The sequence below is a fragment of the Eptesicus fuscus genome, chromosome 22 (genome assembly GCF_027574615.1).
Source record: "Eptesicus fuscus isolate TK198812 chromosome 22, DD_ASM_mEF_20220401, whole genome shotgun sequence".
Lineage (NCBI taxonomy): Eukaryota > Metazoa > Chordata > Mammalia > Chiroptera > Vespertilionidae > Eptesicus > Eptesicus fuscus.
Window position 1 is genome coordinate 7,058,673 of NC_072494.1, and position 10,366 is coordinate 7,069,038.

At 43.4% G+C, this 10,366-nt stretch overlaps 1 protein-coding gene across 1 annotated transcript; it reads left to right on the top strand.

The window, feature by feature from the left end:
• Window positions 1–448: 448 nt before the first annotated feature.
• On the top strand, window positions 449–9,830 carry C22H1orf162 (chromosome 22 C1orf162 homolog). The gene is made up of 6 exons (XM_054711673.1): window positions 449–496; window positions 2,695–2,772; window positions 3,537–3,594; window positions 8,635–8,732; window positions 9,025–9,074; window positions 9,314–9,830. Exons 2-6 carry the CDS (start codon window positions 2,736–2,738, stop codon window positions 9,452–9,454), a joined length of 384 nt encoding a protein of 127 aa, XP_054567648.1. The 5' UTR covers window positions 449–496; window positions 2,695–2,735; the 3' UTR covers window positions 9,455–9,830.
• The last annotated feature ends 536 nt before the right edge of the window (window positions 9,831–10,366 follow it).

A 10,366-nucleotide genomic window follows, 5' to 3' on the forward strand; every position in this document is an offset into this window, starting at 1 on the left:
TCAGAGCCACTGATGTAAAGGTTAAGGTTATACAGAGCCCTAGCCGGCTTGGCTCAGTGGATAGAGTGTCAGCTTGCGGACTGAAGGGTCCCAGGTTCGATTCCGGCCAAGGGCACATGCCTGGGTTGCAGGCTTGATCCCCAGTAGGGGGCGTGCAGGAGGCAGCCAATCAATGATTCTCATCATTGATGTTTCTCTCTCTCCCTCCTCCCTTCCTCTCTGAAATCAATAAAGAAATATATATATGTTTTTAAAAAAGATTGTACAGAAACCTACCATGTTCTTCTCTTCCACCTCGCAGGGGTAAGGTCTAGTATAAGTTCATAGGATTCATTTATACTCTGTTTATTTAGCACAAACATGTATCTCAATATATTTAAAATGCTATCTAAATATTTTATCATGCTTGACAAAGAGCATCATTGACTTTTGAATGAAAACAGGAACAGAAAAAGTGCTGGGAAGATAGTTTCTACTGCTGATTCTGCTGTTTATGGTGAGCGTCCGGTTCTCCCGGGTCAGAGTTCTCTCACCCGGTTTCCCTGTGGCCTTTCTCACTATCCTACATGCATGATCTAAAAACATCTGGTCGAATTGTGAGGTCCTTGATAGAATGTTGCTGTTGCTACTGGTCCCTGGCAGTGAGGTCCTGCTTCCAACCCTCCCCCAATGCCACAGAACTTGGAGGGTTCACTTTTGAGAGCTGAACAAATAATTAGTGGCCTTTGTTGTCTAAATAAATTACCTATAAAACAATAGATATAGCAAAGCCAAAAATTCTTAGAATGGGTTTACTTAAATATGAAATGAAATTGTGGCCTCCTAGAACTGTTTTATTTTATTTAAAAATAATAACATGTAAATAATAAACAGGGAACTGGTTAAACAAGCCATAATACACAGCTGTAACAGAAAGATCTATCCCCATGAAAAATACTTAGAGAAAGTTTTAGTGGCATGGGAGAATGTCTATGATAAAAAGCTTAGTGTGTGTTTTTATAAAGGATATATGAAGATATATCTCAACTAGCCTTTTCAAACATGCATGGCAAGCACTCTGATTTCACTTATATGTGGAATCTTTAAAAATCAAACTCATAGACACAGAGAACAGATGCCAGAGACGGGGTGTGGGAGGTGGGGAAAATTGGTGAAGATGGTCAAAGGTACAGACTTTCAGTTACAAGATAAATAAGTCCTGGAAACAGCATGGTGATTATCTTAATAAAAGGCTAATATGCAAATCGACCAAATAGTGGAACGACCGGTCACTATGACACACACCGACCACCAGGGGCAGACACTCAACGCAGGAGCCGGGCTCACGGCTGGTGAGCACAGCAGCGGTGACAGGAGCCTCTCCTGCCTCCATGGCAGTGCTAAGGATGTCCAGGGAGCGGGCCAAAGCCGTCAGTATGACATTCCCCGAGGGCTCCCGGACTGTGAGGGGGCACAGACCAGGCTGAGGGACCACCCCCCCGCTGCCCCAAGTGCACAAATCTCGTGCACCCGACCTCTAGTAGTTAATAATACTGTATTGCACATTCTAAAATTGCTAGGAGAGTAAATCTTAAACATTTTTATCATAAAAAAAGTCTAACTGTGAGATGATGGATGTTAACTAAACTCATTGTAATCATTTTGAAATATATATGCATATCAAATCATTAACTGGTATACCTTAAACTAATACAATGTGATATTTCAATTATATCTCAATAAACTGGAAAAAAGCGAAAAACTAAAAATATTTAGAATTCATGGAAGTACAAAAAAAAGGAAATACACTAAAATATTAAACTATGGGTAGTGGCAGTTTAGATGACTTGACTTCTGCTTTTTGGTGCTTTATACTTTTTGGTACAAATACATAAAAAATAAAGAGGAAATATAGAAAGCTTGATATATAACAAATAGAACCATAGCCTAGGTGAGAATATTTTCACTCTAGAAGACAATATGTGAACAGAATAGAAGTGTCTGATAGAACCTAGAGGAAGGACCTCCAGCAACAAAAATTTGTAAAAGTTCCCTCAATACTGCCATGGGAGAGGGAGGCAGATGCATCAGACCTAGATGATACTCAGTTCAAAATATCCTTTCATCTCCCATCCTTATTTCAATTCAATGCTTACCAAGCAAAATTATGTTTTTCAGCCGAAACCGGTTTGGCTCAGTGGATTGAGCATTGGCCTGTGGACTCAAGGGTCCCGGGTTCGAATCCGGTCAAGGGCATGTGCCTTGGTTGCGGGCACATCCCCAGTGGGGGGTGTGCAGGAGGCAGCTGATCAATGTTTCTCTCTCATCAATGTTTCTAACTGTCCCTCTCTCTTCCTCTCTATAAAAAATCAATAAAATATATTTTTAAAAAATTATGTTTTTCATTGGCTTTCTTATATGTTCTGGTTGCTACTCGTTATACCAACGTGTTCATTATGTCATTTCAGTTTATACGTCAGTCTCCTCTGAATTGGTTCGTGGAAGTTCTTGTGTAATCAGTCAATTCTAGGTGCCCTGATAAGATCAAATTCCTGGACCTGCAAAGCTGAGGACTGACTGCTGAGCTGTGGCAACCACACCACATAACATCTGTGACCACCGGCCTCACTAGAACACTCGTCATGACTTGCCTCTCCTTGTTACTGCTCCTATATCGAGGTCCCGGTTGACCCGTCCACTGCCTCTCCTTTCCAGGCTTTCTCAGAGGTTCCTTCTTTATTTCGGGCGAAGACAGAATGGGATCAGGTCAATCCAAACAGGATCCCAATATTGGTAAGTTCGGGGCAGAAACCATTACCTGCCTCACTGCCGGGTTGAAAGTGAACTGGAATAATTGGAAAGTGCGCTGAACGGCTGTAATGGGACAACATTTCTGAGGTTGGAAGGATCGGAATTCACCGTGATGTGGTAATACCAAGGAGAGTGAAAAGGGGAACCAGAGAGAACTGTCTGATCCTCTAAATTTGAGTACAGGGAGTCTGCTTGCTTGGTATTAGACCAGCTGAGTAGTTTGTGGAAACCTAGTTGACTTCCCTTACTACCCACCCTATTTGTGGTGTAAGGGTTGGGAAAACTCAACCATGGCTGCCTTTGGCTTCACTGCAAACAAATGAGAGAAAAAAAAAAATTATAAGGCAGTGGGTGCCAAGGTCAGATTGCCAAGGACCTTGGGAAACACTAGTTCTAGGATTCACTTTAGGTACTCGACCCCCTGGCCTTGAGATTCTCTGCTTAAATCTGAGGGAGACACAGGAGATGTTTTTGTTTATCAAAAGGATATATGCGTTTATCAAAGGGACGTACGCGAGGCTTTTCTTTCATTTGTGTAGCTGATGGTTTTTGAAGTTCCAGTTCTAATTTCCATATTTAAGTACTCAGGACCTAAGGCAGGATGTTCTCTCCATTTGAGGAGTTGTAGGGAGGAAGTTGTCATTAATCTCCACTGGTTACTTGGACAGGGTGGGGCACCTCGGGGCACGTAAGCCTAGGTGAGGATAAGTGGCAGATACATTAATCCCCTTCATGTTCTCTCATAGGCAAACAAATCCACACCACAGCAGCTCCAAGAAGTACCTCTGCACCCTGCCCTTCCGAGTAAGTGAGCATTCTCCCACCCCACTTCCTCTTACACTACATGGTGCTTGATTTTGTGTTGACAGCTTTGCATTATGGACTTGGGAAGGGACGTCTGGGGAGAAGGGGCCAGAGACAATGGAAAAACTAAATTCGTTTTTTACCCTCTTAACCTAGGGACCCCCAAGCCTCAAGAGATCCATGAATCCTTTAAGTTTATAAATAAAATTTGCTATGTGGGGCCAACTATGAACATTTTTTAAAATTACAGTTGACATAGCATATTCTATTAGTTTTAGGTGTACAACATAATGACTCAACATTTTGTATAACTTACAACATATCCTGTCAACCCCCCATCTCATCTAGTAACTGTCAATTTTTCTCTCTGTATCTATGAGTTTGTTTTGTTTTGTTTATTTTGCTTTTTAGATTCCACATATAAGTGAAATCATATGCTATATTTTTCTCTCTGATATATTTCACTTAGCATAATATCTTGTAGGTTCATCCATGTTGTCACAAATGGCAAGATTTCATTCATTTTTATGGCATATACACATATACACATACACACACACACACACACACATATATATATATATATATATATATATCTCCTGGTGCACAAAATTCATACACGGGGGTGTATGTCCCTCAGCCCAGCCTGCACCCTCTCCAATCTGGGACCCCTCAAGGGATGTCTGACTGCCCTCTCACAATCCAGGACTGCTGGCTCCCAACTGTTCGCCTGCCTGCCTTCCTGATTGCCCCTAACTGCTTCCTGATCATCCCTAACCACTCCCCTGCCAGCCTGATTACCTCTAACTGCCCTCCCCTGCAGGCCTGGTCACCCCTAACTGCCCTCCCTTGCATGCCTGGATCCCCCACAACTGCCCTTCCCTGCAGGCCCAGTCTCCCCCAACTTCCTTCCTCTGCCAGCCTGGTCACCCCTAACTGCCCTCCCCTGCAGGCTTGATTGCCCCCAACTGCCCTCCCTTGCAGGCCTGGTCCCTCCCAACTGCCCTCCCCTGCTGGCCTGATTGCCCACAACTGCCTTCCCTTGCAGGCCTGATCCCTCCCAACTGCCCTCCCCTGCTGGCCATCTTGTGGTGGCCATCTTGTGTCCATATGGGGACAGCCATCTTTGACCACATGGGGGCAGCCATCTTGTGTGTTGGAGTGACAGTCAATTTGCATATTACTCTTTTATTAGATAGGATAGAGGCCTGGTGCATGGGTGGGGGCCGGCTGGTTTGCCCCGAAGAGTGCCCTGGATCAGGGTGGGGGTTCCCTTGAGGCGTGGGGCAGCCTGAGCGAGGGGCCTGTGGTGGTTTGCAGGCTGGCCATGCCCCCCGGTGACCCAAGCAGAGGCCCTGGTATCTGGGATTTATTTATCTTCTATAATTGAAACTTTGTAGCCTTGAGCGGAGGCCAGGGCAGGCCAGGGCTGCGGGAAGCTTGGCTTCCTCCATCGCCGGGGGCAACTCAAGCCTCCTGCTCTCTCCAGCTCCATGGCTGCCACCATTTTTGTTGGGATTTATTTATCTTCTCTAATTGAAACTTTGTAGCCTTGAATGGAGGCCAGGGCCAGCCAGAGCGGTTGGGAAGCTTGGCTTCCTCCATTGCTGGGGAAATCCAAGCCTCCTGCTCACTCTGTGGCCGCAGCCATCTTGGTTGGGTTAACTTGCATACTTGGCTTGTGGACGTGGCTTGTGGGCATAGCAGAGGTATGGTCAATTTGCATGTTTCTCTTTTATTAGTGTAGATATCACATCTTTTTTATTCATTTGTCTATTGGTGGACACTTAGGTTGTTTCCATATCTTGGCTATTGTAAATAATGCTGCAATGAACATAGGGGTACATATGTCTTTATAATTAGTGTTTTGGATTCCTTCAAATTCTACCTAAAAGTAGAATCACTGGGACATAAAGCAGTTCCATTTTTTATTTCTTTAGGAACCTCCATACTGTTTTACATAGTGGCTGCACCAATTTACAACCCCACCAACATTGCACGAGAGTTCCCTTTTCTCCACATCCTCGCCAACACTTATTTGTTGATTTACTGATGATAGCCATTCTAACAGGTGTGAGGTGATATCTCAGTGTGGTTTTAATTTGCATTACCCTTGTGTTGAGTATACTTTCATATGCCTATTGGCCACCTGTATGTCCTCTTTGGAGAAATGTCCATTTTTTAACTGGTTTGTTTTCTTGGTGGTGTTATATGAGTTGCTTATATGTTTTGGATATTGTTGAATGTATCATTGGCAAATATCTTCTTCCATTCAGTAGGTTGTCTTTTTGTTTTCCTTTTTGATGGTTTCTTTCACTGTGCAAAAACTTTTTAGTTTGATGTAGTCTCGTTTTGTTGTTGTTGAAATGTTTCCCTTGCCCCAAAAGAGACATCCTAAAAGGTATTACCAAGAGCAATGTCAGAGAATTTATTGCTATGTTTTCTTTTAGGAGTGTTAGGATTTCAGGTCTTACTTTTTAAGTATTTAATCCATTTTTTGTTTATTATTGTATATGGTGATCCAGTTTCATTCTTTTGCAAGTGTCTGTCCAGTTTTCCTAACACTGTTTATTGAAGAGACTGTCTTTACCCAACTGTATATTCTTTCCTCCTTTGTCAGAGATTAACCACATAGGCATTATTTGGTCCACACCAAAATGGGGCAGGCCAAAGATGTTGTGAGGGTTTAAGAAATTTTATTACATTCTCTCACAGCCAGCTGAGGCCAGTGTGTCAGTGTTAGTCTGGAGGGGGTGGTTGCATTCTCTTATATAGGGTAGATGTATGCAAAAATAGGGTCAGGATGTGGGTGCACAAGTTGGTCAAGCAGTGGGGAGGGCAGGAGTTGGTCAAGGGAGGAGAGTGCACAGGTCAGTCAGTGGGAAAGGACTTCTTATCTTGCTTCTGCAGGCACCAGCCATCTGCCCCAAGCTATGGGGAAAGGCTTATAACAATACTAGCGTTCCCGTTGCAGGAAAAATCCTGCAATAGGATTTCCTGCTGCACTCTACCCCGCCTTCGCTCCTCCCTTGTCACCAGCCCCGCCTTCTCCACCAGCCCGCCTGCTTTTCCCTTCGCCCCCGGCCCCACCTCCGCTCCTCCCTTGCCGCCCGCCCCGCCTTCTCCGCCAGCCCGCCTGCTTTTCCCTTCTCCCCCGGCCCCGCCTCCGCTCCGCCCTTGTCACCTGCCCCGCCTTCTCTGCCAGCCCGCCTGCTTTTCCCTTCACCCCTGGCCCTGACTTTGCTCCTCCCTTCTCCTCCCCCCCCAGCTTGCTTGCTTCTTCGAAGCTTTCCTCCCTTCTGCAGCTCTTGGCTTCTTTCGACGCTGTCTTGATATGCAAATTAGCCGCCATCTTTGTTGGGGTAACTTGCATACTCGTCCTGATTGGTTGGTGGGCGTGGCTTTGCTGGTGGGCGTGGCTTGGGTGTAGTGATGGTGCGGTCAATTTGCATATTTGTCTATTATTAGATAGGATATATTCAGAAAACATGTCCAAGTAGGAGAGCTTAGGGGTAGTTCATCCTAACAGGCATGGGCTTATTTCTGGGTTCTCTATTCTGCTCCATTGATCTGTGTGTCTCTTTTGATGCTAGTGTCATGCTGTTTTAATTACTATAGCCTTGTGGTATAGTTTGATATTAGCGTGATACCTCCAACTTTGTTCTTCTTTCTCAAGATGGCTTTGGCTATTCAGGGTCTTTTATGGTTCCATATAAATTTTAGGATTATTTGTTCTAATTATGTGAAAAATGCTGTTGATATTTTTATAAAGATTGCATTAAAATCTGTAGATTGCTTTAGGTAGCATGGACATTTTAACGATGCTAATGTTTCCTGTACATGAGTACAGTATATATAGCCTTTCATTATTTATGTCTTCTTCAGTTGCTTGCTTCAGTGTCTTATAGTTTTGAGTACAGGTCTTCTGCCTCCTGGGTTGAATTTATTCCTAGGTATTTCATTCTTGCTGATGCAATAGTAAATGGAATTTGTTTTCTTATTTTCTCTTTTTTTTTTTTTATTAATTTCTCTGATAGTTTGTTATTGTTGTATTAAAAATGCAGCCAGTTTCTGGTTATTAGTTTTGTATCCTGCTATTTACTGAGTTCATTTTGTATCCTACTATTTACTGAGTTCTAATAGCTTTGGGTGGATTTTTTAGAGTTCTCTCTATAGTGTATCATGTCATCTGCAAATAAAGACACTTTTACTTCTTCCCTTCCAATTCAGATGCCTTTTATTTCTTTTTCTTGTCTGATTGTTGTGGCTAGGACTTCCAATGCTATGTTAAATGAAACGTGAAAGTGGATGTTCTTGTCTTGTTTCTGATCTTAGAGAAAAAGCTTTTAGCTTTCACCATGGAGTATGATGTTAGTTGTGTGTTTGTCATATATGGCCTTTATGATGTTGAAGTATGTTCCCTCTATCCTCATTTTGCTGAGAGTATTTATCATAAATGGATGTTGGATTTTATCCAATGCTTTTTCTGCATCTATCTGATATAATCGTATGGGTTTTTTTTTTCCATTTTGTTTCTGTGGTATATCACATTAATTAATTTGTGTATATTGAACCAGCCTTGCATCCCAGGAATAAATCCCACTTGATCATAATGTATGATCTTTTTAATGTATTGCTGAATTCGGTTTACTAATATTTTTTTGAGGATTTTTACATCTGTGTTCATGGCCTATAGTATAGTTTTCTTTTCTTTTTTGGGGGGAGGGGGGTAGTGTCTTTGTCTGGTTTTGGTACTAGGGTAATGGTGGCCTTATAAAATGAGTTTGGGAGCTTTTTCTCCTCTTCAGTTTTTGGAATAGTTTTAGATCTATGAATATTTTTTGAGGGCAAGAGAGTTCACAGCTTTCATTGAGGCCTCAAATGGATCTGGAACCTGAAACCAAAAAGTCGAAAAGCAGTAGGAAGTGTGAAAGCTATTTTAGAGGCTTACCCATATAAGGAAAAGGTTACACTCTGATCTTTAGGAAAGGCCTTCAAAAAGCCCAGAAGGTCATCTGTTCCCTCTTTTTGCCACAACAGCAAAGAACTTCATTTGGCCTTAGCCTTTCTTGCTGGGAGTCTACTGACGTTGCTGCTGATGGCCCTTGTCTTCCTCATCACAAAGAGCTACAGAAAATGTGAGTGGCCTCCGAGAGATGGGGCAGCAATTCTCTCTCTGCTGTTGAGAATAGAGTTAGCCTTGAATGGCTACTGGAAAGCAGGGGATAAAACCTGCTCAGCCCACCTTCTCTGCAGACCACAGATTTGAATTCCTCCACTTCTCAGCTGTCCTCCAGACCCTCCATCTTTCCCACCTGCACCACCTCCCTCCCAGCCCACCCCTTCACCCAAGACCGAAGGGAGAGGCTTCTAATTCCTCCAGACCCCATTGGTGAGATTTGTCCCTTTTTTTCCTGGCACTTATGGCAGATCACTCAAGTCCCCAAGCTCTGGATCCTCACTCAGATTCTCTTGCCAAGGTAAGATGACCACGCTGTTTCCATGACACTGGAGACCTGCTGCCATTGTAATTTCCCGCTATGCTATATGGCTTATCTGCTAAACAGTAGTAATGCTTTCTGGATGCTGGGCAGTGATTCTTTGAAGGGTTCTTCTGGTCTCTTTGGGTCTTCTCTTGACCGAAGCTTTCAAGTTGCTTCTGAAGAGACACATTCCTCCAAATTGAACTCGCTCATTCCTCCTCCTTCTTCCTCTGTAGTTGTCATCCACCCCGGACGAGGCACTTACCTCTGCCAGCATGGCTCTCAAAACCTCAAAAGAAAAGAGAGACGACTTGATTGCAAACCATTCTGCAGACTCCATTATCTATGCTCAGATTAAAGGGGCAAACTATTCCTGAGTTTCCAAGAAGGCTTGAATCCAGTTCCTCTCACGTCAGCTGCATTCTTCATACATCGCTTTTCCTTTGTAGAAAATTTGGACCACGGTCTGGGTGAAACTGCAGATGGAGTTGTTTGGGTGTGATCTGGCAACCTTAGCCATCAGTTTTGTGACCCGGGGTCAGTCTTTTTCCTGGATGTCCCACTTGGACTAACAAAACGGAAGCCCCCTGAGGGCCGAGACTGCCTCTCTGTCCTCTTCCGAAATGTGTGCTACAGGCTCAGTGCACCAAGAGTGTTCACTCAGTGCCATTGATCAACTTGGGAAGAGTCAACTAATCTAACAATCTAACAAGAATTAAAATAAAACCTTTTGTGATGTTGGCTCCTTCTTCATCATGTGTCCCTGTTACCTCCAGATATCAGGGCCAAAAGATCTCCAAGTGATGTTAAAGGAAAAGGCACACAGTTGAACAGATTTCTGCATATTCTTGATTCATGTAGAAAATAACTGTGTGTGTGTGTGTGTGTGTGTGTGTGTGTGTGCGTGCGCGCGCGCACCTGTATTTGTATACTACAGGGTATTCCAAAAAATGTATACACACTTTAATAGCTGATAGCTCAATTTTGAAAATGAAATGTATTTTAATGAACACTGCCTTTATAATTATTCAGTGTGTATATACATTTTTTTGGACATCCAATATTTAGTTTGTCCCCAGAAGGAAACACTATACAGTGATGGGGAACCTATGACACGCGTGTCAGCACTGACACACGTAGCCATTTCTGATGACACGCGGCCGCTAAGGCGGCTGCATGCTGAGGATGAAACATTTGCTGCTCCTGAGGATGAAACATTTGCTGCTCCTGAGGATGAAACATTTGCGAAATAATGTTTTTTCCTCAAAGTGACACACTACCCGAGTTAT

Excerpts from the sequence above, each read along its gene's own strand:
- C22H1orf162 (XM_054711673.1), top strand. The coding sequence starts at position 2,736 with ATGGGATCAGGTCAATCCAAACAGGATCCCAATATTG. Across the intron at positions 3,595-8,634 it reads TCTGCACCCTGCCCTTCCGA|CAAAGAACTTCATTTGGCCT; the intron begins GTAAGTGAGCAT and ends TTGCCACAACAG. Across the intron at positions 8,733-9,024 it reads CACAAAGAGCTACAGAAAAT|ATCACTCAAGTCCCCAAGCT; the intron begins GTGAGTGGCCTC and ends CACTTATGGCAG.